General features: G+C 40.2%; 2 protein-coding genes across 3 annotated transcripts in view; one reads left to right on the forward strand and one right to left on the reverse strand.

Moving 5' to 3' along the window:
• Window positions 1-26,914, reverse strand: part of LOC123354280 (potassium voltage-gated channel subfamily KQT member 1-like) — an 824,442-nt gene that overhangs the window by 772,033 nt on the left and 25,495 nt on the right. Inside the window, exons 4-6 of the mRNA XM_044996134.1 lie at window positions 14,771-14,839; window positions 6,870-6,959; window positions 3,512-4,104 (exon numbers count right to left, since the gene is read on the reverse strand). Of these exons, the coding sequence (XP_044852069.1) occupies window positions 3,512-3,915 (404 nt within the window). The 5' untranslated portion in view covers window positions 3,916-4,104; window positions 6,870-6,959; window positions 14,771-14,839. The remainder of the gene's footprint in view (window positions 1-3,511; window positions 4,105-6,869; window positions 6,960-14,770; window positions 14,840-26,914) is intronic.
• Window positions 10,207-26,914, forward strand: part of MRPS35 (mitochondrial ribosomal protein S35) — a 62,516-nt gene continuing 45,808 nt past the window's right edge. Inside the window, exons 1-5 of one of the 2 annotated variants that reach the window (XM_044996146.1) lie at window positions 10,207-10,225; window positions 20,114-20,166; window positions 22,573-22,740; window positions 24,137-24,197; window positions 26,152-26,291. In XM_044996146.1, the coding sequence (XP_044852081.1) occupies window positions 10,222-10,225; window positions 20,114-20,166; window positions 22,573-22,740; window positions 24,137-24,197; window positions 26,152-26,291 (426 nt within the window). In that variant the 5' untranslated portion in view covers window positions 10,207-10,221. Of the gene's footprint in view, window positions 10,226-17,605; window positions 17,796-20,113; window positions 20,167-22,572; window positions 22,741-24,136; window positions 24,198-26,151; window positions 26,292-26,914 lie in introns of those variants that run through there. The other variant, XM_044996156.1, reaches the window with a different exon arrangement.

Genomic DNA, 26,914 nt, shown 5'->3' on the forward strand with positions numbered 1-26,914 from the left:
AGTAATTTCAGAATACAAGAGGGTTGCCAAGTTCCACAGAACTTGTGGTCACCCTGCTTTGTCTTTTTTCATAGTACACCTCTATCTTGATTATAACGCTGTCCTTGGGAGCCAAAAAATCTTACCGCGTTATAGGTGAAACCACATTATATTGAACTTGCTTTGATCCACCGGAGTGTGCAGCCCCGCCCCCCCGGAGCGCTGCTTTAACGCGTTATATCCAAATTCGTGTTATATCGGGTCACGTTATATCGAGGTAGAGGTGTATGTGCACTTTTCATAGCTGAACTGGAAGTACCTGCCTTTTTTTATCTGACTCCAGTCCCATTTGGATATAAGTTCCCCACAGGTTTGTAAATGACTAATGTTGTCACTGTAGTATGTGGAGAATTTGAGGAGTTAATGAAAGCTGTGCATCCAATTCCCCACATTCTACACCAGGGGTCCCCAACACTTTGCCCGTGGGCAGGGGCATCTAAAATTGGGCGGCATTTCGGCGGCGACGCCTCTCTATGATGTCGCTTGCTGCCGACAAGCGACGTCATGGAGAGACGTTGCCGCCGAAATGCCGCCAAAATTCGGCGGCATTTCGGCGGATGCTCGACCACCGCCATGGTCCTTCGTCTGGCACCCACCAGACAAAAAGTTTGGGGACCACTGTTCTACACGGATAGATTTAGTCATAAAACTTCAGTTACATACAAGGAAGAAGAAAGTTAAGATCCTAATGATCCATGTAACATGTGGATCACTTACAAATTAATTATGCCTATAATACATAAATGAAATGGGCAACATTTTAAAAATTTTGATACTCAGTTTTTATTCATGTCATTATATCCTTTAATCATATTTACTATTGTATGGTATATCTACACTTTGTAAAAATCCTTGTACTGTAAATGTATATATACTATATGATCATGAGGGAGCTAAAGCACTTAGGTGGACACTTAGATACAACTAATGTCTAAAGAATCGTATACAAGTTTTCTTTTAATCAAAATAAGTACTTCTTAGTGAAAAGTTTTTAAAAGTGGGGTGAATGGGGGAATTAAGTGGTTTTTTGTTTTACTAAAATCATTATGCCACTAAAAAAAAAATTTCTATTAACTCCAGTGGTTTCCCCCAACTGCGGTCTAGTTTTTTTAAAAAATCACTGCCACAAGCACAAATTAAAGGTCAACCTTAGTTTGCCCTCATCATCAGTATTTCATATCTCAAACACATTTTTTGTGAGACAAATAAATCCCAACCTCAAATAGGCTTAAACCATGACCATTCACATATTTAAATCTACACAAATGAAATCTGTTTAAGCCTTAGGCATGATTATATACTATAAGTATAGTCCTTGAAAGAGGCCCTATCCGTTTAGTTGGCAAAATTTCATGAATCAAAACATCATTTGATAAAAGCCAAGATAATCTTGAGGCAGAAAGGAAATAAATAGTAATAAGACTATCTACTTTATGACTAACAGAGGCATCATGGTTTACCCTCATTTTAAAACATTGCTGTATCTTTCTAAGTCTTTTTTCCAAAAAGTAGGCATTTGACACTCTCTTGCTTACTTGAAATGAGTGATGGTTTTCTTAGGCTAAGGAATGCATGATCAGGTCCTAAGAAAGCACTTGAGATAAACACAAGAGCTATATGCTCCACTTTTCTTCATAACAAAGACTTTTTTTTTTTTGCTCAATCTTAATCTCATTCCAGTCAATAGTGAAACTCCCACTTGATTCAATAGGGGCACGAACAGGCCCTTTACTGTAGCAAAAAGCAAATAATAGTTACTGTTAAGGTATGTCCCATGGCAGCCCCTGGCAGAGATCCTCCCAGCCTGGGTCGACAGATAAGGACTCGCCAGGGCCAGCCTTAGGGAAAATGGCATCCCGGGTGAACTTGTATTTTGGTTCCCCTGCCCCCATGGGTGCCCTCCATTTCCCTTGGCCCCCATGGGTTCCTCAGGCTCCCCACCCCTCTCCTGTGCCCCTAACCCCTGCATTCTGCCCGCTTCACCCCAACCCCTGCACTCCCCTCCTGCATCTCCAAATCCCTGCACTCCCCTTCTGTGCCCACGTGGGGAAACTGACCTGGATGCATGGAGCAGCTGGCATTGCTGCTCACTCCCCCACTCCAATGCTGCCCATCCACGTGCCCCTAGGGGACTGTGAGCAGAGGAGCAACATCAGGGCTCCCTGCATCCAGGTCACTTTCCCCACCTGGGCTGTGACCTGGATGCACGGAGTGCTTGGTGTTGCTCCTCACTTCCCCACTTACAGCCCCCTAGGGGGCACAGAGGAACATTGGGGAGGCAAACAGTATCTGTGCATCATCACTGTCCCCCTCCCCCGTGTTCCTCCGTCGGGAGGAAGCAGGGAGAAATCTGGGTATCCCCCCACGCAGCACTCCCCTGCCAGCCAAGAGCAGTATTGATACTACATTGGCAGCACGCATTCTGCGCTGCTGCACAGAGCCCCCCTGACCATGGCACCCTGGGCAGTCGCCTGGGTGGCCCACCCCTAAGGGCGGCCTTGGGGCTCGCAGGACTTGCGCTACCACGCTAAAAATAGCCTTGTGGGCAGCATTTTTAAGTTTCAGCTCGGGCTGGAGCTTGGCCTCTGAAGCCCACCCCTCTCCCTCGGCTTCAAAGCCCAAGCTCCAGCCTGAGCTGCAATGTCTACACAGCTATTTTTAGCATGGTAGCATGATGAGCCCCACAAGCACGAGTCTGTTAATCTGGGCAGGGGGGCGGGGAGGCTCGCTGCTGCCCTTAAGCAGCATGTGAAGTGATAACTAAACTGTACTGTCCTGGTGGATGCTATAAGCAGCTCAGAGAAAATATTAACAGCTGTATTAATTTGCTACTACACGGATAAATCAAAGCCTTCATTTCCTCTCACTGTGTACTGCACATGTGGTAAAATGACTAACTTGTTGCAAAGTTCGTATCTAATACTGATAACTTCAAGTTGTGTAAATTAATCCAAACTGAAATAAGAAATATAGTGTTCAGGTGTTTGTACGACAAGTTGACTTAAAAAATGGCTTGAAGTCAGTTGTGCAACTGCAGGATGAACAGTGCGCATCTACAGTTATAGGATGTATCTGACCAGAACTAAGTCTTACACATCTCCTTGTCTACTGGAACAATGTAAATAAATTAAGACAGAGATAAAAAAAAAGTGTGGTTATAGTACTGGACCTTTTTTGTCTTGTATATAGCAAGGATGAAGCACAGTAGTTGAAAGAGAAGCCACAAGTAAAAATAAAAACACTGGAGGACTCCAGTGAACTGCACTAGAAAAGTTAACAGGTATAGGGCCTGATCCTTTCTGGAACAAGTAGTTCCATCCATTTCAATGGGATTACTCATGTGAGCATAGACTATCCCTGTGAGTAAGGGTGCCAGACTCTGACTCATAATACCCTGGTTTCCGGTAGACCATGAGTGCACAATTTCATATAGCTCTTGCATCAGAAATTATGTGAAAGTATAGGTACTTACACAGTAAAATGGTAAATAAAACACTTCCATCCACTAGGCCTCTCCAGGAAGTTGTAGACATCTCCCTGCATGCTAGTTTTGGTTAAATAAGGGCCATAGAAACACTTGGTAGTGTAGGTCCTACGGATTTCACTTCCTGTCATAGGTTGGTTGCTGAGCTGGAATGCTGAATCCTTTGTGTCTTCCTCAGAGTTAGGGGGAATTCCTGATCCATTATTCACCATGGTATCTGGAGCTAGTGCCACTGAAGAATATTGCTTATTGTTTAAGTTCCCTGTGACTTCCAACAATCCTGAAGACTTCCTATGACCATTCAGACTAGCTAACTGGGAGCTGGAGCTTTGACCCTGACCACAGAGGTTATACATAGAGTGCCCACCAGTTTCACCATTACCACAGGACATTCTGTAATGAAGCACAGGTATTGCTAACCCTGATCAATATTTAAAATCATAAAAGAAGGTATTGTATGTCCTTTCTGTCCTGGGTGTTCTCCAATAACTGATAAGATGTCTTTCTGCCGTTATCCTGGAACTCCTCTGTGACACAACAGTGTGAGCCGCCAGCCTGTCACCTGTTGTCACTCAGAGGCTCTGAAATTAAATCAGAAGAACATATTAGACAATGGAAACACAAGAAGTAACTAGACGGTAAGACTTTAGGAGGGGGGTGGAAAATTTAGATTCAATGTAATGGCAATTAAACAAAAACAGGCTTAAAAGTTACTAAAATAGCACAACACAAGTAACAGAAGCACCTTACCTTCCTCTTAGGTGATTCTATCAAATCATTTTAGATTCAGTGAATACAGAAGTGTCCTTTACTGCAGATAGAACTGCTACAGCTGCAAATTTATCAGTGCTTCTGTTTTCTGAGAGTCTATACATTGACTATAAGCTCACTGTGGGCTAAAGCATAGTATACATAGGTTTAAAATATGGAGCTTTATTATTATGCTGCATTCTGAAAGACTTGGCTATGATGTCTACATTGTAGAACAATTTTAAGATTCAGAATGAGCAATTTCAGACATAAGAGGCCTGATCCTGCAATTGTAACTCCTGATGTACTCAGAGTTTTGCCCAAGCAACAACAACAACAACAAAAAGCAGGACTGGGACTTTATTATGCTCCTTTAACTCACAATTCTGGTAGATCTGTGTTGTTGCCATGTGTTAAATGAAAGAGCTCGGGCCTGATTCTGTTTTGCTACAACAGCTTTATATTAGTGGTAATGACATTGACCTAAGTGAAGTCCTGCTGGTGGAATAGTGTGGAAAATTTGGCTAATAAAGCTTAGCATGTATTTCATAAGACAGACTTGAATAGCTATAGTCTAATACGTACTAACACGTATCTACATTTATTTTTATATCAGAATATAACAGTTTTGCAGGTGTTAGAAGTCTGTTTTCTGAAGGGACATTTTTAAAATTGCCTCAGTTCTTACACATGTCCATAAAAATATAAATATAACATTACAGGTTTTGTTTACCCTCACAAAAGCAAGGCAATACTCGAATTAATGCTGAAATGATGGTTAGAACTCAAGTCAGGATGCCTGTTATTTGCAGTTGATTTGCTCCTCTGGCAGAGGGGCCTCAAACATACCATCTGATCTGCTATTACCTCAGCATAACACAATAATTTAAAATGGAATTTCAGCCTTAATCTCCTGGCTTTTGTCAAATTAAATTTATTTGTTTTGTTGCTAAGATCTCAGTGCATGAGTGAACAAATTGTCATTTTAATACTTCTAAGTAGAGCCTCTCTTCCAAGGTTTTCATGAAATGTTTCCATGGGGTAGTGGACTTGTTACCAAGTGAACAATTTTTTTTCTTGATGCATTTTGCCAATGAGAAAAATATCCTTGTTAATCACACTGCTGATGGGTAAATACTTCTAATCTTAATTTTCTCTAGCCACTTCCCTCAGTGCTAAAAAGCAAGAAGCCTTTCACTCCACCCAATTCACAAGATGAACCTATGTTAAACAAATATCAGAACTATTCTCACTCAGTCCAATTCAGTTTACAGGGCTTAAGGGTAGCCAGACAAGTGCTACTAACAAAGGTCTGTTAACCAGCATTTGCAACCAAAGCTACATAAAAAAACATTTACTAGCGTGCTTAATCAAAAAAAGGGAGATTCCACACACAGACAGAAATAAAATGAAGAAAAACCTGAAACCATCTGGCAAGCAGCGCATACTCTCTCCCGTTGTACGTCCCTTTTCTCCTCTTCTCTGCTCTTCAGCTACATATGGCAGATTTCATAGGTGCAGAGAGAACTGTTGTCTGACTCTGCCCCCTAGCTTATCAAGCCCCACCCTTACCCATCCAGGGTAACCTCCCTTATATCTCCCTTGTCTGTTTTCCCTTGAAAGTAGGTGTGAGGCAAAAAAGGAATTAGGGACTCTAGTTCTGATGGTTTTATCATGTCAGAGAGGAGCATTTGTGCTTCTCTGCTATAATGTCACTAGCAGCAGACATAAGCAATAGTTTAGATGTTCACTTCTTCCCCTGCCCCCACCACAACCACCCATCTTTTCCTACCTGTATATAACTAATTAAAAGGTTTAATAATGGTATTTCCTTCACAACCTTTTGAATTAAATTCTGCACTGGTACAAGCTGGCTCTGCACCTTTGCAGCAGTCTCTTATATTCAAGAGTCTAAGTAGGCTGCGTATTTTTTTTCACTGAAGATTTGGTGAAGCCAATAGCAGAGAATCATTATGTGTGCTATATCTAGCCCATGTCAGGATGGACTTATCTTTTTCTTCGTGCCTTTTCTAAACTAACACTAATTTTTCTTATTCCAATGGAAGGAAGAGAGCACCCAAAATGTAGACTCCTCAGCATTATGTTTCTCAGCTTGTTGCTGAGACTTGTGATCATGCCAGAAAAGTTGTAAATTCTGATTTTTTTTTATTGTCTCATTTCTTTGAATGCGAAATCAGTTTCCTGTGGGGAGTGCCAGGAATTTGACCCAGAGGTTTTGCCCAGTATGTGCAAGATCACTTATCTAAAGGTGAATCAAAGAAACTAGAGTGGGAAAGGCCCATTACATCCACCCTCCCAGCAATGCAGGACTGTTGCCATTTTCCTTTGTTCTGTACCCCAGTTCTAAATGTTCCAAACAAGGAGGCTTATATCGTTTCCCTTAGAAGAATATTCCAGTCAAACACTTTCAGGAAGTTCTTATTTTCTTATTTTCATCTGACTGCTCCTAGTTACACCTGTATGTATAACCCGAAAGAATCCTTCTTGTTCTTAGGTGTGTACCATTTCAAATATTTGTACATGTATCATGTTAACTCGCCCTTAGCTATCTATAAGATAATCTATACACACTTACCTCTTTTCACAAGTCAATCCCTCCAGAACACTGAATTTGTGTTGCTCTCTTTCATTTGCTTCTTTTTGGTTATATAGTGTCCAGGTAGTGCTGAATGTGAACCATAGAAAAGGATTGTCACCTGCCTGAAACCATACATGCTTTTCCCAGAAAGGTGGCCCAGTTTCAATGAAAAGTTTGAGAGTCTGTTGGAAAACCTTGCCCATGGCTTGGGTCTCTTACAACAGTTTTGCACCACACTGGCTTTCACTCACCCCTTCCACCTTAAACTCGCTTTTGCCTTTATTAACATCCTCTATGATTTCTTCCTTATCCTTTCCTATGGTAGTTTTCCAACTGCAACAATTATTATTGGTTGCACTCATCTCCAAACCCTCTCAAAAGTACTTGTATTTCTATTCCCACTTGCAGATTGTCCAGCAAAGTTATTCAGGAATAACATGTCTCCAAGGCTATGGAAATAATTACTTTTGAATACCTCTGAGCATTTCAAAGCATTTTATAAACAAACTACACAACATTCCTGTGAGAAAATATCCTCATCATTCTATAGAAGAAGAAACCAAGACACCAAATAATGACAGATCTCACAGTGAATATGTAGCAGCAATAGAACCCAGATTGTCTTGGACTGGGAGAGGAAGGATTGTCCAGTGGCAAGAGTGCTAACTTGGGCTGTTGGGAAATATGGGTTCAATTGCAGTTCCACTGGACAAGTCACTTATCTCTGTGCCTCAGATCCCCATCTGTAAAATGGGGTTGGGAACTATCTTTCTCAAAGGGGTTTTGTATAGTTTCGTAGTCTATAAAATGCTTTGAAACCCTGAGAGTATGAAGCACCTAACAATGCTTCCCTACCTCACAGGGTGTTAAGAGGATAAATACATTAGATTATGAGCAGAGATGGGGTCTACCTATTGAGGAAGGGGAAGAGCATCTTTGGATACAGACTGGCTAACCTAGCAAGGAGGTCTTTAAACTAGGTTCAGTGGGGGCAGGAGACTAAAGCCCACAGGCAAGTCAAAAACATAGAGATGTGGGAAAAGGGTTAGAATCTTGGGGGAGCATAGGCCATTATAGCCATCTTCAAAAAGTCATGGCAGGTGGGAGAGATCCCAGTGGACTGGAAAAGGAAAATATAGTGCCCATCTATAAAAATAACAGACTAGTCAGCTTAATTTCAGCACCTGGAAAGATAACCAAGCAAATAATTAAACAATCAGTTTGCAAACACCTAGAAGATAATAAGGTGATAAGTAACAGCATGGTTTTGTCAAGAACAAATTGTGTCAAACCAACCTAATAGCTTTCTTTAATAGGATAACAAAGCTTCTGGGTAGGGGGGAAGTGGTAGATGTGGTATATCTTGACTTTAATAAGGCTTTTGATACTGTCTCGCATGACCTTCTCATAAACACTAGGAAATACAACTTAGATGGAGCTACTATAAGGTGGGTGCATAACTGGTTTGGAAGCCATTCGCAGAGAGTAGTTATCAGTGGTTCACAGTCAAGCTGGAAGGGTATATCAAATGGGGTCCCGCAGGGATCGGTCTTAGGTCCAGTTTTGTTCAATATCTTTATAAATGATTTAGATAATGGCATAGAGAGTATACTTATAAAGTTTGTGGATGATACCAAGCTGGGAAGGATTGCAAGTGCTTTGCAAGATTAAAATTCAAAATGATCTGGACAAACTGGAGAAATGGTCTAAGAAAATAGGATGAAATTCAATAAGGATAAATGCAAAGTACTCAACTTAGGAAGGAACAATCATTTGAACACATAAAAAATTGGAAATGCCTGCCTATGAAGGAGTACTCCAGAAAGGGATCTGGGAGTCATAGTGGACTACAAGCTAAATATGAGTCGACAGTGTAATGCTGTTGCAAAAAAAGCAAACATCATCCTGGGATGTATTAGCAGGAGTGTTGTAAACAATACACGAGAAGTAATTCTTCCACTCTCCTCCACGCTGATATAGCCTCAACTGAAATACTGTGTCCAGTTGTGGTGCCACATTTCAGGAAAGATGTGGACAAATTGGAGAAAGTCCAGAGGAAAGCAACAAAACTGATTACAGGTCTAGAAAACATGACCTGTGAGGAAAGATTGAAAAAACTGGGTTTGTTTAGTCTGGAGAAGAGAAGACTGAGAGGGGACATGATAACAGTTTTCAAGTGCAGAAAAGGTTGATACAAGCAGGAGGGAGAAAAAATGTTCTTGATAACCTCTGAGGATAGGACAAGTAGCAATGGGCTTAAATTGCAGCAAGGGAGGTTTAGGTCGAACATTAGGAAAAACTTCCTATCAGGGTAGTTAAAAACTGGAATAAATTGACTAGGAAGGTTATGGAATCTCCATCATTAGAGGCTTTTAAGAGCAGGTTAGATAGTCAGAGATGGTCTAGATTAGTGGTGGGCAACCTGCGACCCGCAGGCCACATGTGGCTCATCAGGGTGATATGATTGTGGGCTGCGAGACATTTTTCTGACATTGACCGTCCATAGGCACGGCCACCCGCAGCTCGCAGTGGCCGCGGTTCACCATTCCTAGCCAATGGGAGCTGCGGGAAATGGTGGGCCACAGGAACATGCAAAGAATTTGACTAGTATAAGGACTGTAAGATCTAAACAGCACCGGAGTCAGTACTAGTTTCTTCCTTTTCTAGAGGTTATTTTAGCTAGCCTGAGTAAAAGGAGGAAATTCCAATCCCCTCTTTCAAAATCAGGATAGATTAACCTATTATGACTCTATTCCTGCATCAGGATCTACCAATATGGATCTGTGCTAGTGGGTCCTGATGCAGAATCTGGGCCTAAATGCTTATTATTCCTGAACCCAGGAACATGATAGTTAGGAACTAGAAGAAAACTCAGCCTTTTTACTCTCCATGATTATAGACAGAATGCCGAAACAGTCTACCTGTCTCCTTTGAGGCTTGTAACAGAGATGGTGGCTCTTAAAGCCTAGAAGGGGCCAGAAGACCCCACTCCAGGAACACTAGAATGAACACAGATACAGGAAATGGCCAAAGCCAGAAGACAGGAAGCGGTCCTGGGGAATTAGTAGTTGGATGGGAAAAAAGACATGTTCCTTTAAGGGCCCAGGTTTAAGAGCCCTGTAGTGTAGGGTGGGCAGAGATCCTCTCTCTGCCAACCAACTGGGAGCAGCCCTTTGAAGAAGGGCAGTGTATATGCTGCCTTCTCCCTCATAACAGGCAAGATGCTGGCAGGAGAAGGAAGCCAGAGCCCAGAAGGCTGAGATCCAGCTAGGAAGGGCTAGGAGAGTTGGCTTTGTGAAGAGCAGACCAGGACAGAGGAAGAGCTCAGTGTGTGGTAGAAGAGCCAGAGATGAGTATAAACTTTTGTGTTGCTGTAATAGGCTGTATTGTAGGACTTTGTGGATTATTTTTAACTGTTTCAGTTATTTAAAAAACCCCAGGCAGGGGATGGTGTTAGCCTCAAGAAAGACTGGGGAGCTCATAAGGGGCCCTGAAGAGGGGAAAGAGAGAAAGGGCTCTGTGGAGCCACTTCTGGCCAAGAGGGGGTGCTCAGGAGGCAGCTGCCCTGATACAAGGATCACTTTAATGAACACAATTTATTCCAAGGGGAACATTCCAAAGCATGGTACAGAGTTCTAGCTGTAAGGCTCTCACTGATTTAAACATCAGATAAAACCCTAGACAACTCAAGGGGGGGGAGAAATCTATCCCTTCAAGTTTTAACTTTTGCCTACTACTTTTTGCCTTGTGTTGCGTTCCCTTGTAATTTCTGAATTGTTCTAGTGGGGGTGAGAGGAGGAGGAGTAACCAGGAAAAGACAAACATTTGTGATGGGTCACATACTCAACAAAACCTGCAGCTCCAGGTCCATAACAGTTCCAAGAACTGTGTCTGCTGTTTCTGTCTGTTGCACCATTTCACTTAGTGTTTCATTACTTGTCTAATGTAGTTCTTCTACTATTTCCCATAATATCAATGATGGCTTGTTAGGACAAACCTAAATTAGGTGTATGCACTTCTTGCTTCTTTATGATGTATACAGACATTTTAAAAAGTCTTATAAAAATCTGTTAAATTAGAAATGAGGGTCTTCTCTAGGCAGGAATAATATGGTGATGTCAGAAGAGTCAATAAAGTGAAAGCTGAGTAATTAAAGGGAAGGTATTTTTAGTCACTGTTGAAACCTTTGCTTTTTTGTTTACACCTATTAAATTTAAATTATTACATATTTTGGATAAAGGAAGCTTAAACACAGATTAAACACTCTCATTAATACAAGTAATAAATAATAATAATAATAAATTTCAGTAACAATTAATTTAAATAATTCTCAGAGCTCATAGGAAACATCCTTAAGTCTTCACAGTTTCTTCAGCAAAATCAGGAAAGATTTAACTTGACATTCCTGACTTTTCTAAAGTAAAGAACATGCAGGAAAAAAATTAACCTTTCAGGCCTGTCTTAAAGGGCACAAGCTCAAATTCTTAAAAATCCTTCGTAAATCACCTATAAGGGGGGAAATACACTGTTTCTGCTTTATGATTAAATAAACTTATGCCAGTTTTCCAATAAGTACAGACATTTTCCGTTTCCTCCACAATACTTTTACCAAGTACTTCAAGATCTGGTCATATGTTGATCTGACTTGACTATCTCATATACTCAGGTCACACATATGGTTTGACTTGACTTGTGTATTACAGGGTGAAATTCACCTTTCTGAAGAGGACTTGCACAAGACCTATGCACTACCCCTAATTTGTGGTCTTTTTTAGATTCCAAGGCCAGAAGGGACCATTGTGGTCATCTCATCTGACCTCCAGTATAACACAGGCCATAAAATTGTCCCCAAATAAAGAGGATAGTACTGGTGTATATGTCTAGTGTTAGCCCCATGTACTGGGTGGATTGCATCCAAAGAAAACAAATCTGAATAAGATGCTGGCAATTCTTATAGTTTTTTTTCTAGAGTAAAACTACACTTCAGATAAATTATTTGCTAACAAGTGAATGCTATATTAAGGTCTTTGTGAGTGATCTGTAATATAACTATATATGCTTCTCTGTCCACTCTTAAGTAGTGTCATTCAATACACAATAGTTGTATTGTGATGACAATATTTAAATTTGTCATTTCAACAGGCCGTTGACTTTTTGAGGAAGTGACTTGTATTAAAGTTATACAAAATTAAGAAAATTTCATAACAGTACATTTTTCTAACTTTGTATTTACATGCTAATTATGGGTATTTTGCTGTTCAGAGCCAAGCACAATGAAGCCCTGATCTTGATTGGTACTTTAATTACTCTTAGTGTAACAGTAGTTCCTAAAGTACCATATGCCGAAGTTTCTCATTGCACTCTTAAGGCCAAATCCTGCTTGCCTTACATCAATCCAACAGGACCCAAATGTCCCTTAATTAAAAGCTTGGGATTTGGCCCTTAATTTTTATTTTTAAATACTCTTTGGCAGCTTAATAGATTTTTTTAAGTAATTAGTATGATATTTCATAAAAATCTATAATCTTAATATCCATTTAAGAGAAATTATGAAGAAATGGTATGTATTAACAAAGAAATTATTCGCATAAAGTGTGGGGAAAAGTCTCTGTTGATATCACTGTGTTATAGAAAGGGAAGGCAAGAATTACTGCTTGAAATATTGGATCTATTCTAATTGATGAAGAGATATCAGATGGCAGCAGTAGAGAGCTTTCAAATAATAAGGGACAACTTAAATTCTTGCACAGTGAACCTCAACTGTAATTTGATTCCTTACTCCAATTATATTAAGTGTTCTAGCATTGTTTTTTTGCGTTTGTTTAAATCATTAGTGATGCCATGGAAGAGAAGTATATTATCGTTGATACCATGGTGTTAACAAAATATCATTATTAAAATTGGACACATTACAAGTATATTTGAAGTAATTGAACAAAATATAATTACTGCTTCAGCACATTTTTTTATGAGAATTACATGTTTTTAACTGAGGAGAGACTTTGGCCTTTAAAAGTAAAGGCAATAAGAATTTCTGCATTTGATTTAAGGTTCCCATAAGGCTCTTTTCTGCATTCAGTTCCCACATGCAGTGCAACAAAGTCAAAATAACTCTTCTTAAAGAAACTGCAGTATAAATTAATATTTTAATCAGCACAGCTAATTATAAAAAGGGTAAACTACTTCTTAAATAACTTAACTCCTGCAATACCAGAGGCCATATTCCATGCTTGCACCACTGGTACTACTCAAAGTCTGAAGCTGTAGTTTCCTCCACAGTGACTAGTCAAAATGCCTCAATTCTAACCCTAAAGGGGCCAATTGCAGGGATAGGATGACTTAGTCTTAATGAATCCATTTCTGCCCTCTCTGTTTAGACTAACAAAGCCAGTTCTGATGATGCTTTTTGTGATATGGACTGTATCCACTAGGAGGTGGATCTAAATCTGAGTGTTCAGTTAATCTGGATGGGAGCCAAAGGGGACTGTGTTTGACTTCTGGTTAACCAGTGTGATATTGCAGAAGCTCTTTTGTTACTGGCTTGGTAAATCTAATTATAGAATAAACCATCAGTTTTGGACAATTGCCTGCCCTAATTCTTGCAGTCTGCCCTCAGTGTGGCATTCTCAGTGTGGTCAATCCCCGGGACCCAGTTACACCAAGTATTTTGATTTATTTTACAAAAAAAAAAGTGCATGATTTAAAGTAATTTTAAAAGAAAATGAACACTGTAGGTCCTGCCATTCAGCATGAATCTTCTCAATACTACATATAAAGTAACACACACTAAACACATGAAACAGGAACTGCAACGTAACATTTAACACCTGCAGTTAGGAACTTGTTACATTACTGGCAGTGCAAACAATCAACAACAAAGAACCTCTTCTTGTGTTACCCTACAGAGGAAAGGAGAAATAAAATTGACAGTGACCTCTAATTAGGATTGCTTCCATCAGTTATTGAATATATAGCAGGATTTGAGAATTTCTGATGACCCTGAATAAAGCTATCTTAAGTTACTAGCAAGCTGGTGAAGTTGATATCTTGTAAAGGCCAACTTGATTGACTGGTTAATATTTGTAAATTACAATGAATATCTATTAAGTATTATAAGTGTCAATAATTAACCTATGACTCAAACTTTTACACTCTAATGGCCCACTTGTTTTTCTCTTCGTTTGCACAAACTGGTTGGAAAGAAATTTGGTCACAGTTAAGGCTAAACTTAAAATAAATTCAAACATGACAAGGCATAGAAATGTACTTCTAGGGCACCCAAACAACCTTAACTGATCTGTAGTGACCACCTGTGAGAGATAGGGGCAAAAGGGGAAAGAATCTAATGTGTCTTTAAAAATCAATTAAATCTAAATTTCAAAGAATAATGGGTGAAGGAGGAAATGACCATTTATCCTAAATAAGTAAAAACCAAAAATCTTCAGATGGAGTTTCTGCACAAGACTTCCATGAGCTATAACTACATGGGAAATCTGAAGAATATGTGGCTGGGCAGAGTTAAGGTTGTTTGGGTGCATTAACTGTCCATCTGCTTTGTTTTGGGATAGTCACAGCACCCTGTAATGTATTTTACCTTAAATTATTGATATGCAGTCTCAAACTTAATGTAATTTTTTGTCTGATGATGTAAAGAAAGTGCTAGCCATGAAGTCTAGATTTTGGAATTTGTTTATTATTAACCTCGGGATGGGGGGGCGAAACAGAAGTGGAAGCCTGAATGTAGAGAGGAATCTACATTCAGGGAAGATTAGCAGAAATGCTATGAAGATGACAAACACATCTGATGTTCATATGTAAATATCACAAACTGAATCTAAGCATTAAAAATCTAGAGCAGAATAAAACAAAGAAATTAAAGATAAAAGGAAAATACTTACCAGTCTCCATTTGTTGTTGACAGCTTCTGTAACAAGCAAAGAGATTCATCCCCAGGATTACTCTGAGACCTGAAAAATGAATGGGTTTTCAAACAATGAGAAATAAGAGATGGCTGAAACATGTTGAAGATTTTCAGTAGAAAAAATTGACACTTTTGGGGACTATCTTTGATAGAAACATGTTGAAAAACATCCAGCCATCCTTCTCTTTGTTGTCCCATGTGGCTCTGATTAATTTAGGGTGAAACTCTAGTTCTGTTTTGAACACCCACCTGGTGCACAGACCTTCTGCACAGGTGTGAATTTCATTCTTAGCCTACAATTTTCTGATTAGCAGTAGATAATATATTCAGGGTTAATTTTTTGGTTTGGTACCTTTTGATTTCTTTAGGGATAGCACAACTCTTTCTAGAGTTAGATGACCCAACTTAGAGTTATGATGACCCAACTCTCTGAGGTGTTTCACATAATTAATAATCTATTCTCCATTACAATTTCCAGACTTCTTGCATCTAGTCATGTGCACATCCTTCTTGGGTTCCAGTGAAGAGTCAGGAGTTTTAAGAAGAAAGCTGGGGCTTACTACCAGTTTATGTCTTACGTTTCTAAAGCTCATGCTTTAGGGTTTCAGCCAGTCACTGGCAGCGGTCAGGAAGGGATCTCCCCCCCGAAGAATTCTGGGAGTTTTATCTCCTTCTAAAGCTAGGGGATGGCCATGGCTGGACATGGGGCAGGGTGGGTGAGGACTCTGAGGTGTACCAAGTATTCTTTCTCTCAGGGGTTTGGCTGGCTGGTTCTTGCTTACATGCTCAGGGTCTAACTGATCATCATATGTGGGGTAGGAAGGAATTTCCCCAGGTCACATTAGCAGTGATGTTGTGGAGAAGGGTTCACCTTACTCTGCAGAGTTTGTGAGTGTGGGTCATTTGCCAGAATCATCTGAGAAATCCCACTCATCATTTCCTTGCCATTGTGGGGGCCTCGAGGACTGGTGCACTTTGATCCCTCCTAATCTCTGCCTGTGGCACAGAACGGTCTAGTCTCCTCTGGGACGTAATACGTTGGTCTCATTTTGGTTGTTGGGTTAAGTGTGTAGATGCTGGGGTGTTGGTGGCCTGTGATATACAGGAGGTCAGATTAGATGATCTAGTGGTCCTTTTGGCCTTAAACTCTATAATTCTATGATGACCTGTGTCAGGCTTTCATTAGTGACATTTTTACATGATTTTTTTTGGCAAATTAATATGTAGATCCTGGACCAGGGGATCTCTGTGCCCCATGGTTTCTATGAGGTCTTTTGCTCAGCAAGTCTTTAATATACTAGCTACAGGAACTGAGCTACTAAGCCAATAATTTCAGTAACCACCTGTGCCTTGAGATTAGCTCAGTGAGCTAAAAATAGTAGTGAGTGCTTTCACAGAGCTCATGCCTTGCCATCACAACCAGAGACCTCAGAAAACCGTGCCTTGAAATGAGCCCCAGTTAGCTAGTTGTAATAAACCACAACTATCAAGTGCCTGTGCCTTGATATCTGCAATATTGCTAACTCTCATAATCAGTGGTGTTCTCAAGCTCCAGATTTCTGAGTTATGAAAATATGTGAGAACCCCATCTTTCACTCAGGAGAAACCCCACCCCAACACACACATAAGTTTATAATCTTTATGATTGTTGAGAAAAGCTTGAAAACATGACCCAACATAAGACCCAGAAACCAAAAGGCAAGGAAAGGATGTGAAATTTAGTTTTTAAAAAACCTCATAAAAGCCAATCTCATGATTTGCATATGTGAGACTATCTGTAGGAGTACAGATGAACACAAGTATAATTAGAGCCATACCCTGTAGGCAGCTGGCAGCCAAGCCTTCTATTCCTTGTGTACCTACTGATGTTCCTAGTTCAAGACCCCCCAAAACATGAGTTATTTTAAGAAATACATTGAGGGAACTTTTTATTTGTCATCTGGATTGTGAATCTCTTAGAGCAGGGGTTCTCAAACTGGGAGTCGAGACTTCTCAGGGGATCACGAGGTTATTACACGGGGGGGAGGGTCACGAGCTGTCAACCTCCACCCCAAACCACACTTTGTCTCCAGCATTTATAATGGTGTTAAATATATTAAAACGTGTTTTTAATTTATATGCGGGGGGGGGGGAGGTTGCACTCAGAGGCTTGCTATGTGAAAGGGGTCACCAGTATAAAAGTTTGAGAGCCACTGTCTTAGAATACTCTTGGGCTATGTTTTCAAGCTTTCTCACACAACCGTGACACCTAAAAAGTTACTTAAAAAAACAGAACCATAAAAGTGGAGATTCTCCCGCAATCACATAAATGCATGAGTTGGGGTTTTAAGGAAAAACAATTATCGCAAGTGTCGTGATAAGAGCAGACTGGCAAAGGTGGGGTGCAGCTACGTACATTTAATGATGTATGGCAAGAGCAGCAGTTTGCCACTTACTGAATAAGGCACCACTTTGCTCCTCTGCCTCCCTTTCTTTTCATCCTCCTTTTAAGATAATCCTTTGCTACCATTTGTTTGGTTTCTGCTCTACAGGGGTTAGTATTAAAAATTCATTATTGCTGCTGGAATTTATCACTCCTCCCTCCCTCTCAAAACACCCACATGCATTTTCCCTCGCATACTTCCACGACAGAAGCAGCCACAGTCTCAGCGGCCTGCTCTGCAAGCTCCCCAGCCACTAAAGCAAGAGCAGCGCGCGCCCCTCCTGCCAAACGGGCGGGCACATGCGAGAAGCCCCGCCCCCCTCCCCAGACCGAACGCGCGCGGGGAAGCGCATGCTTCGCCTAATCGGTTTGGCCTAAAGCGGCTTCCGTGAGCCGCCTGGAGTGCGCGTGCGTGAGCCGCCAAGTAACATGGCGGCCGCCAGCGGCTGCCTCTTCTGCGCCCGCCCGATGCTGCCCCGGCTTTGCGCGGGCCTGGCCGCGGGGCCCAGGTCGCTCCTCCGGGTATCGGCTTATTCCACCGCCCTGGTTGTGGGGAGCGCGGGGCCCAGCCCGGGCCAAGGTGAGACCCGCCCCGCCCGCCTGCCCGCCCCATTGTTGGGGCTCCGCGTAGCGCGTCTCCGCTGGGGCCGGGCGGGCGGGCGGGGGGTTGTTTTGTTCTTTGGCAGGAAAAATAAATGCAACACGCGGCATCAATACAGGAAACGCGGATGGAGTTAAGCTTGGGCGGAACAGCCTTGACTCTCTTTGCTTTCCAGTGTGGCGTTGCCTCGGAATCCCCTGGCGCTGCCGTGCTGGGTTGGGGGCTCATCATCCCTGTGACGCTTCTGCCTCAGTGTCCCTGTGCCTGTGCTCAACGCCATCCTCACGCAGCTCTTTATCCGTAAATAGGATTGGCAAGTTGTTAACACTTCGATACTTCTGTGTGGTTTAGACAAATAAACCTTAAACACTTGCTATTGATGTTACCTGGCAGGTGCTCAAATACTACAGGGAAGATCTTTTTGCAATTTGTCCAAAGCTATGGAAGTAGATTTTGTTATAGTCGTCCTATCTTTGGTCTGATGTTGACTACTTTGGCTGTGAGCGTTCCATATATTTTGTCACTGTTGCTTCACAAATTGTCATCAGGATATACCGATTGTTAATAAGGTCAGACTTCCTACTCATGAATCAAACTTTGTATGTGTTAGCTTCTGTGCATGTAAATATCTACTCTTGGGAGAGCAGGATCTTAGTGGGCAGTACAGAAGACTAGTTTATCAGATACATATTGTAAGGATTGATGCAGGTCACAAGATCTAATTCAGTCTTGCCATGAGTGGATTGAAATTAATTGACTTGAGTGGAATTGGGGAAACACCAGAGCTGAATTTGTCCTAACATCATTAGAGTGCTTAAAGATCTGCTAAATTACTACTAGTGTATGATTTTATTTGCTATATTGATTTTATCTCATTAAAAATTGTATTCTTGAAATACAAGCTTAAGAACATGAGGTTGGTGTTCCTTTTTGCCATTTTTTAAATTTAAATGTCCAGACAAGACTCTGAAAATGTACCAATATGAAAGATGGTTGGGCTGGGGAGGAAGTTAGCAAGTGAGGTCCATGGTCAGTTTCCTGTTGAGAAGTCATCCTCTAGATGGTAGGTGTCTGGTAAATTTGAAACTCCTTCCTCATTCTGGCAGCTCAAAGTGAAAACTCCACTCTTTCCCCACTTTCCTTGCCAGTCCCCATTGCAGTGTTGTGGGACTGGGTGTATTTGTGTAAAACTGACATTCTTTAGATTGTTGTATGCAGTGTTGTTGAAGCTATGTTGGTCTCAGGATATTAGATACACAGGGTGGGTGAAATAATATCTCTCACTTGAGCAGCTGCTGTTCATGAGAGAGATGAGTTTACACCAGACCTGATGAAGAGACCCGTGTCAGCTTGTCTCTCACCAGCAGAAGTTGGTCAAGTGAAAGATATTACCTCACCCATCTTGTCTCTCTCATTCTTCAGAGTTTCACAATTGCCAACCCAGAGGTGAAACTCAAGTGTCTTGTTCATTTTACTATATTGCTCATAGCTTTCCTGAACAGCAACAGCAAAAGCACTAGAGCTGTGTTCAGACTCTGGAAGACAGCACTGTATTAATTTACATTTGAAAGGTTATCTCTGCAAATGCATGGGTTCTGCGTAAAGGCTAGCAATTTAACTCTTTAAAGGAGAGCTTCAGTTCTGCAGAAACTGATGGCTGAGGTAGCAGATCTTAAGGTGGCCATCCTACAGCAAAAAAACTTTAGGACCAGACTTCAAAGAGAAACTGCTGAGCTCCAGTTCATCTGCAAATTTAACACCATCAGCTCAGGACTAAACAAAGACGGTGAATGGCTTGCCAATTACAGAACCAGTTTCTCCTCCCTTGGTTTTCACACATCAGCTACTGGAACAGGGCCTCATCCTCCCTGATTGATCTAACCTCGTTATCTCTAGCTTGCTTCTTGCTTGCTTATATATACACCTGCCCCTGGAAATTTCCACTACTTGCATCCGAAGAAGTGGGTATTCACCCACGAAAGCTCATGCTGCAAAACGTCTGTTAGTCTATAAGGTGCCACAGGATTCTTTGCTGCTTCTTTTCCACAGATCACTTGTCAGCAGTGGGAAGGAAGATATGTGTGATTTTTTTTTTAATAGTCCTGATCTGAAAGCCAGTTCTTGTCATTGTTTCTTAATCTAACTGTAACAATTAATTCTGCAGGTTGAATTTACCATTTAGTTTTATTGTTGTCTTGAGACGCCATGGAATGATGAGGCAAAGTAAAAATTCTTGAATGTGCAAGTTTTTAGCAATGCTGTTTAAGTCTTACTGAAGATACTGCTTTATCTTGCAGTTGCAGCATCGAGAAGAAGCAGGACATCACAAATTGCAAGAAATAGAAGATTGGTAAGAAATAAAAATGTTTGCAACTACCTTATCTGCAAGACTTTGAAGAGTGTTTACTGCATATTTTAGTAATTTGTCCATTAACCCTCCCTGTCCCAAGAAGTTTACAGTCCAACCATAAGACAACAGATGGATCCAGACAGTCATGGGAATACAAAGAAATGATGAGATGCTGTTGGTCAGCATGATAGGCAGCAGTTTCAGCACACCAGCAACCTACCCGTTGTCAAGGCTTTTGTAGGCATTGTGGCAAAGAGTTTTAAGGAAGGATTTGAAGGAGAAAAATGAAATGGCTTTGTGTATGTTAGGGCAGGGTGGATTGATTTAAATCAGTGACTTAAATTACCAGCTTTAATTGTGATTTAAATCAACAAACAGGAAACTGATATTTAAATTGTTTTTTTAGTCTTGTCTTGCATCTGTACTTTTAGTTATTTCCTAAAGAAAGATTGATTCTCATTGGTTGGTAATCATTAAAACATGTTGACTTGGAACTAAATATAGCCTTGAAACTAAATTTGGTGTTTCTTTTTGTTAACCAGGAGGATATGCCATATCAATACACACTTATTTAAGTCGTAGCTTACATCTATTCAGAATTTTAATTTTTATTCAGTAGATGAATGTTTTACTTATGATTTGTGTCAAGCTTCTTTTGAAAAATCAACTAAAATTGCATAAAACAGCATTTTAAAATTGTTTTTAGTTAAATAAAACTACCTGAAATGTGCAGGATACATAAGAAAAAAGTTTATCAAAACATGATTTTTTTGCATTTAAAACTAACTGATTTATTAAACAACATGTGAATTGAATGATTGTTTCTGGTCACCATTTTCCTTCAGAATTTTAGAAATAGTGGACCTCATACTTGCACACTTAGTTTTTATGCATAGATTGGAAAAGGAAGACACGTTTTCCTACATTTTGAACTCCCAGTTGGTTTCTTAACTTTGAATGCACTAGTAATTGAACAGAACTAGTTAAATAAACTAAAACGAAGAAAATATATATATTTTTTGCATCTGCAAAAGAGGCTACTTTTCTCAAAAACTGGTTTAACATTTCAACTAACTCTTGGTTACTTTTTAGTCCATGACTTCCACCAGTGCAGTGGTTTAACTTTCTTTAAGACTTTGGCAGAAAACATGTACTGCCTCATAATATTGTTTAGTTTAGTTAAATGATTTCAATAGGTTGTAATAAACTTAGGCCTTAACACAGATTTTTATAATTTCAAATGTAATTTTAAATAAGCTGATTTTAAAAAAAATAAACCTGTGTTTAATTTTAAAAATCTTATTGATTTATTTACATATTACACATACACACATTTTTATCCATCCTGTATTATAGAAAGTTCCTCTCAAGCATGAAAGGCAGCATGAGAGAAAAATTTTGGGTGCTTGCTTTGAAAATTTAGCAAGCAGGCAATGGAGGCTGGCATCATGGACCATTATAAGATAAGAGTTGCTCTTTAGACACCGAGGGCAGGTCTGCACTATGGAGGAAAGTCTGTCTAAGCTACATAAGTTCAGTTACGTTAGTAGGGTAACTCAAGTCGACATAGCTTAGCGTGGGGTCCACACTATGCTATGTTGACGGGAGAGCGATCTGTGGTCGATTTAGCAGGTCTTCACCGGTGGATTGATCGCCACAGCATCGATCCACTGGCAAGTGGAGACAAGCCCTGAATGTGCGATAATAGGTAGTGGGGATAAGCCATGAAGGGCTTTGAAAGTGTTTGTCAAAGTCTGTCTCTAAGAGCTCACATTAAACATTATTTGGTCATCTCTATGAATTTATAACAAAACCATGGAAGACCAGACTTAACTTTCCTGATACTTCTAGAATACAAGTGGAGGTGGGGGTGGCGGACCCTTTCTTTATGCAGCATAAAGAAACCACAAAAGGGCACAAGTCGCTCTTTTAAATTCCTTTGCATGTCCCCTTTGAACTTTTCTCAGAATGAAATAATAATAGTGATATAGAATAGTGGTCTAAAATTTGGGTTTTACTTCACTTTTTACGGTTGCAGATTTGAAACGTGGGCGCGCGCACACACACAAAATACCTCAGGGTAAAGAGAGAGACTTTCTTGTTGTGAACATAGTTTTTTCTAGAACATTATGAGTGTAGTTGTTTGGTTGAAATAAGATGCTTATATGGTAGAATAAATGTTCTACAGTTGAAAATGAATTTATTAAACACTTAATACAAAAGTATCTTTTCTTAAAACTCAATAATGAACTTAGCAAAAAGCATTCCTTGAAGTTACTGGCCTTAAGATCCACTATAGCCAGCCAGTCAGTTGTTCCTGAGAACACCCTTCACTTTGACTGTTATTGGTCTATCTCTCACAATAACTGACCCCCACCTATTTTGTATCATTTCTAATTTCTTTAGCCTGGAGCTCCTAGAACTGAAAAGATGGCTGTTGATCAGTACTGGGGCAATGTTTATCCAACTGCTGCAGCATTTAATCCTTCTTCGGTGCCTCTTCCCATCCGAATGGGCTATCCTGTGAAGAGAGGAGTACCTCCACCAAAAGAAGGCAATTTGGAGCTTATAAAGGTAGGTGCATCACAGTAGTCTTTATATAACTTAGTTTTATTCCAACTCTCAAAGTCCAATGATTTACAATATGGCTTGATCAAAATATTTTCTCCAGATAGCACTTCATACTTGATAGATTTATATATACTTCATACATTTATCACACAATATACCGGTACTTAACATAATACAACTGTGTGCCCAAGTAGCGAATGAAGATGAGAATCAGTTCAGCTTTAATATCAGTTTACTGTGATCCCTTAAACTTTCATGTGTACAGGGTCTGGTCCTGGTGACTTGCTCTCATAACTTATTAATGAGACTTGTGCTGGGTCAGAGATGAGAATCATAGAATCTCAGGGTTGGAAGGGACCTCAGGAGGTCATCTAGTCCAACCCCCTGCTCAAAGCAGGACCAAACCCAATTAAATCATCCCAGCCAGGGCTTTGTCAAGCCTGACCTTAAAAACGTCTAAGGAAGGAGATTCCACCACTTCCCTAGGTAACCCGTTCCAGTTCTTCACCACCCTACTAGTGAAAAAGTTTTTCCTAATATCCAACCTAAACCTCCCCCTCTGCAACTTGAGACCATTACTCCTTGTTCTGTCATCTTCTACCACTGAGAACAGTCTAGATCCATCCTCTTTGGAACCCCCTTTCAGGTAGTTGAAAGCAACTATCAAATCCCCCCTCATTCTTCTCTTCTGCAGGCTAAACAATCCCAGTTCCCTCAGCCTCTCCTCATAAGTCATGTGCTCCAGCCCCCTAATCATTTTTGTTGCCCTCCGCTGGACTCTCTCCAATTTATCCACATCCTTCTTGTAGTGTGGGGCCCAAAACTGGACACAGTACTCCAAATGAGGCCTCACCAGTGCTGAATAGAGGGGAATGATCACATCCCTCGATCTGCTGGCAATGCCCCTACTTATACAACCCAAAATGCCATTAGCCTTCTTGGCAACAAGGGCACACTGTTGACTCATATTCAGCTTTTCGTCCACCGTAACCCCTAGGTCCTTTTCTGCAGAACTGCTGCCCAGCCATTCGGTCCCTAGTCTGTAGCAGTGCATGGGATTCTTCCGTCCTAAGTGCAGGACTCTGCACTTGTCCTTGTTGAACCTCATCATATTTCTTTTGGCCCAATCCTCTAATTTGTCTAGGTCCCTCTGTATCCTAGCCCTACCCTCCAGCGTATCAACCACTCCTCCCAGAGAAGAGAGACTTGTTTAATCCTCTCTTTTGAATCTCCTATCACACACTTGGTCTAAAGAGAATTAAGTAGAATAAGTAGTGAGACTTTGTTTATTGAGCAAGTTATTGTCTGATCAAGGGAGTGCCTTCAATTTTAAGTTCTCACAGCAGTTTGTTTATAAGCAAACTAAGTTACTGAAAAATAATCAAATATTTTATTTCAGATCCCCAACTTTTTGCATCTGACTCCCCCAGCAATTAAGAAACATTGTACAGCTCTTAAAGGTGAGTTTTTGCCTTTTCTTTAAAAGAGTCTCCTTGAAATTCTTAAGACACTTTAATAAGTAATTTAATTACACCACTATGTGGTAGGATAAGAAGACCCACATACAAAGCTTGCTGCTTGTCAGATTTCTTTCTCAATATTGTCCAGTACCATTTTTCTTTTCCCATTGATTGGTATGGAATCATATTTCACAAGTCTATATATATTCATGTTTCTTCAGCTCTCAGGGAGTTGTGTTTTCCCAGAAAACAGGCCACTGGGAGGTGTAATGTGTTACTCTGGGTTGCGATGTATTCAATGTGCTGGTGAGATTGCTTTTCTCTTCTGCTAGGCTCAGCTAGTGTAGGGAAATGGATAACCTGATGTCTTGATGAGTATGGGGCTTGGATATGACTCAGTCCAGAGAAAACTACAGCCTGGTTTATGCACAGTGCTTTGTACCAGTAAAACTGTTTTCTGGGAAAACACATAACTCCCTGAGAGCTGAATATATATATAGACTTGTGAAATATGATTCCATACCAATCAATGGGAAAAGAAAAATGACTGCATTTTTTTTTTTAAACTGATATAGGTTTTCTGGTACAACCCCCCAATCTGGATGTAGTTATATCCATATAAATGTGCTTCTACCCCATTCAGAAGAGGAAGCTATACTGCTATACATTTATACTTGTGTAATTTCATCCACCCTGGGGTTGTACTGCTTTAACTGTAGCATTTTAGCTAAACCCAGTATAAGGCCTGAGGAAAGCAGCTGGAAGGGTTGAGAAAGATTGTATAAATTCTCCAGCTGAGATTGCGCAGCAAAAACAATTTGTTGTATTAGATGTTTGGTTGCTCTTGGATGCTGAGGTAGTCACTGAGGCCAAGAGTTTTTTTTCATCTGTGTCTTTTGAGAAGTTCAACCTATCTTCTTCCAGTGAAGATCTTGCCATTGTTATCCGTGCCAATGTCCTCTCAAAATAAATTACTGTAATGTGTTCTGCTTGGTTCTACAACTTGAAATGGCTTGGAAATTAAAACTAATGATGAATGTAGCAGTCCCCTTCTTAGGTGGAGTTTCATGCCAGGGCACATTCTACTGGTGCTATAGAATCTCTACTGTATGTCAGTAAGTTTCCAGATAGAATTCAAAATGTTGGTTTTAATTTATAGATCCCCTAAATAGCTTGAAACCTGGTTACTTGAGAGATCCACCTGTGTCTTCCCTTCCTCTGAGATCAGTAAAGACATTTCAAGCAGGAGCCTCCTCCATACAGAATAGGGATCTACTGGCAGTGTGTTCCCTGGGAGGAATTCTCTACTTTGAAAATCAGCGGTCTTCTATCTTGAAATTTGTTTTTCACCCTCTGCCCAGACGCAACAGATCCGCGAACTGTTAACTAGAGCTGGTCAGGAATTTTTTAGAAAAATGTCCATGTGCCAAAATAGACTTCAAAACAGAGTCAGGTTTGATAAATCTTCCGACACCCTCCCCCCCCCCCCCCAAAAAGTTGAAGAAAAGCATCAAAATTATTGAAACAAAACAATTTGGCTGACCCAAAAGAGAAAAAATAGCTTTTTGGTTTTCAAATGTTTTCATAATTTTGACCTTTTTTTCTTGATTTGAGATGGGAGGGGAAAAGACTTCTCAAATATAAGATATATAAATATAATAAAATTCTCAAATATTTGTGAGTATCCCACCCAGCTCTGCTATTAGCCTTTAGAATATTCTCCAAAGCCCATCTTTTCTTCTGGACATCTGGAAAGGGTTCTTCCAGCATGAAGTTGATGAGCTGATTTCAAAAGTGAAGAAATATTGTTGTGATGCTTGTAAACCAATAACAGCTTTATGTTTTCATTACGTAAGGGAATATGGTTTCCCTATAAATATACAAAAAAATTCTTTAAAACTATAAATACAGGTAAGCAACAATTTTTTTTAAACGTTACTTTTGTATCCCTCAGATTTCTGCACCGAGTGGCCAACTGTATTGGACAGTGATGAGAAATGTGAGCAGCATTTTCCTATTGAAATTGAGACAGTAGATTATGTTTCAGCAGGGCCATCTGTTCGTAATCCCAAAGCAAGAGTGGTGACTTTAAGAGTAAGTACTATATTTTAGTAAACAACAAAGGCATTTTTCAAGCTCTCTCAAGAAGTGTTGCAATTGAGCCTCAAATGAAAGGCAGTAGATTACTTTACTTTAAATATAGAGCAACATGTGGAAACTCATTCATATTAGTATGACCTGTATCAGATATAAGTGAGGAGCAGTTTAAAGTAAAGCCAAAGTGACATACTTCCTGCCCATTCAAACCTTCCATAAGGCAGACAGAGATACAGTTATCAGCCACATGAATTTATTTTAGAAACAGAAATGCCATCAAGCTTGATAAAGTCAAAGTCTTTGTTATTCCTTGGGTTAAGGAATCTTATTTAAGTAATATCTAACCAATGACTGGCATTTTGTGGGCCTGATATCTTTTAGCATTCGTTATTGCTTTTGCATTTTTTCATTTGTTTGCTATAACTGTAAGACTTATTACAATGAGAAACTTTTTATTATAATGAGTTAACTTGTGTTGTGGCCATAGGGATCTGTTTAACAGCTTTCTAATTAATCTCTCATGCTTTCTAATCTAATGTCATCAGGTTAATGTGCTCTGACTCGTGATGCTCATTATTAATTTGCTAGAATGTGATAGTAACAAAAGCTTGGATTGGAAC

The sequence above is a fragment of the Mauremys mutica genome, chromosome 1, assembly GCF_020497125.1.
Source record: "Mauremys mutica isolate MM-2020 ecotype Southern chromosome 1, ASM2049712v1, whole genome shotgun sequence".
Taxonomy (NCBI): Eukaryota; Metazoa; Chordata; order Testudines; family Geoemydidae; genus Mauremys; species Mauremys mutica.